Source organism: Cladophialophora immunda (genome assembly GCF_000835495.1).
Source record: "Cladophialophora immunda strain CBS 83496 unplaced genomic scaffold supercont1.193, whole genome shotgun sequence".
NCBI lineage: Eukaryota > Fungi > Ascomycota > Eurotiomycetes > Chaetothyriales > Herpotrichiellaceae > Cladophialophora > Cladophialophora immunda.
Genome location: NW_015622733.1, coordinates 1 through 2,352, shown reverse-complemented (window position 1 = coordinate 2,352; position 2,352 = coordinate 1). Strand labels below are relative to the sequence as shown.

The following is a 2,352-nucleotide window of genomic DNA, read 5'->3' as shown; positions in this document are numbered from 1 at the left end:
CCCCCCCCCCCCTCCGGGGTTCTCTCTTTCCTCCCTGCATCTCAGCAACCACACATCGCCTAATGGTGAACTGTACCTCAATCAATAGAGTTCGTTGCGCGTACCAGATTAATATTGTCATCTACATTATTGCGAGCCGAAAGTGATCTGGATAAATCTAGCCGGAATCCTACTAATTTTCGCTCTCCTATTGGCCACCCTACGCGTGACCCGGCCAGATGCCGGGGTCCCGTCGGGTTGGTTGGCATCCTTTTCGAAAATCCCGCACTTCCACCTCTATCCGGTTTCGAGCTCCGCGGCGAGCCAACTCCCGTGGTCGACTTTGCCAGGCGTGATGGCGAGTGAAGGTATGTGAATTTGTCTTCCCAGCATGAGACAGCACACGTTGAGGAACTTCTACCTAGGTGGATTACCGACCATCTATGGAATCCCTCTCAAATACGTCTTTCTCGTCACGCTCGTTGTCCAGAATTCCGCGCTCGTTCTCACCATGCGATACTCGCGAATCCAGCCAGGCCCAAGATATTTAGGAACGACCGCAGTTGCTCTCTCAGAACTTCTGAAGTGCTTCATATGCCTAGGTATCCACGTTCACAGAAAACGATCTCAGCCGGACCACCGACAGGCGCCGACACTTTCCGCCGAGGCCAATCCTTCCAACCAAGCGGATGATTACTCGATACCATTATGGATTGACGGATCCAGGGCCCCAAAAATTGCCCTTTGGGCACTGGTAGCCTTCCTCTACTCCCTACAGAACAACTTACAGTTCGTCGCTGCCAGTCACCTGCATGCTGCGACTTTCCAGGTCACCTACCAGTGCAAGATCTTGACCACTGCATTATTCACTGTGACGCTCCTACGGCGGAGATTGTCGGCCAGGAAGTGGTTCTCACTCGTTATCCTAACAGCCGGAGTCGCTTGGGTCCAGATACCGTCGTCATCAACTGCGGCCAGCAAACAGCAGGGCGACGATCTCGCGGGGATCACTGCGGTTGCGGGTGCGTGTATCTGCTCAGGATTGGCCGGAGTGTGTTTCGAGAAGGTGCTCAAAGAGCCTCAACAGTCATCAATCTGGAAACGCAATGTGCAATTGAGCGCCGGATGTTTCCCCATGGCACTTGCGGCAGCCTACTGTTGGGACCGTCAGGCCATCCGGAAGGATGGCTTTTTCCAAGGTTACAGTCCGGTGGTCTTGGCCACCGTTGGTGTGCAAGCCGCCGGAGGTCTCATCGTGGCGTTGGTCATCAAGTACGCCGATAATATCTCGAAAGGTTTCGCCACCTCCATTTCGATCATCCTTTCGACCGCTGCTTCGATCTTCCTCTTCGACTTTGTGCCGACGATCCACTTCCTATGTGGGTCCATCTTGGTGCTCTTGGCCACTTACCTCTATAGCCAGCCTGATGCACCCAAGGTGGCTGCCACTGTGCTCCCTCTCTATCGGCAAAAAGTTTTGAGGTAGACCAACCCAGTGGCATTGGGCATCCGGAGGATTGTCCGCTCCGGGAGAGATAGTGTGATCCTCCAACAATGCGGCTGTGACGCGAGTCTATCCCCATATGGTGTTACGGCGGTTTCTCTACCGAGGTGCCTCAGCCTTCCCTAGATTTTCAAGGTCAGATACAGATCGCCAGGCTGCCGATTGGTGCGACATGTGAGAGTGCTCGGTGAATGTCATCTTATGTCGCAGATGTAGGCTACGAGAATGAACCATGGGCCCTACGGGTGGCGGCGCAATTTCACTCCGCCACGATACTATAGTTAGATATCTCACCAGCACTCTTTCAGTACGCACTTACGCAAGTCTTCCTGTTATCTGCCGTGACCCAGCGATGATACGCCTGAAGATTCGACCGGTCTGGAGCGTTGGTGGCATTGCAGCATGGTGCCTTAGTAATTAGCCTACATTGGCGTCGCTATGAGCGTTGGGGTCTTGGAGTCATGTAATTACATGAAATTGATTTATCCATCTATGTCAGAATTTCTAGCCATTCTGACACGGAATACAACTACATTCCCTCAAGATACAGTACAGGACTGTACATCTAAACCTCTTCTTCCTTCATAAATGTTTATACCAACTGTCGTAAGATGATTGTCTAGGTGGGGTCTTCCTGGCTGGAGTCGTCCAATCCACTAATCTCGTGGCCCTATTCTTAAAGTATCTTACGCCCCGCTCAATCCTTAACCCACATCCCGATGTGATGTAACGGCCTGCGTGGTGAAACCGTCCTCTGGTACCTCGAATGGTGTGATGGGTTGAACCCTGAAGGAGGCTCGGTTCGGAGGAACCAGCGCCAAGCCCGACAGTCACGTGTGGCGGGGGAACAACATACCGTACGCAAGGGG

At 52.9% G+C, this 2,352-nt stretch overlaps 1 protein-coding gene across 2 annotated transcripts; it reads left to right on the top strand.

The window, feature by feature from the left end:
* The first annotated feature begins 14 nt into the window (after positions 1-14).
* Positions 15-1,971, top strand: PV07_12835. 2 transcript variants are annotated; one of them, XM_016400404.1, is made up of 2 exons: positions 15-347; positions 405-1,971. In XM_016400404.1, the coding sequence occupies exons 1-2, from the start codon at positions 335-337 to the stop codon at positions 1,463-1,465; spliced, it is 1,074 nt and encodes a 357-aa protein (XP_016241951.1). In that variant the 5' UTR covers positions 15-334; the 3' UTR covers positions 1,466-1,971. The 2 variants fall into 2 exon arrangements, with proteins under 2 accessions (XP_016241951.1, XP_016241950.1); XM_016400403.1 differs by having other exon boundaries at positions 15-1,971.
* Positions 1,972-2,352: the final 381 nt, after the last annotated feature.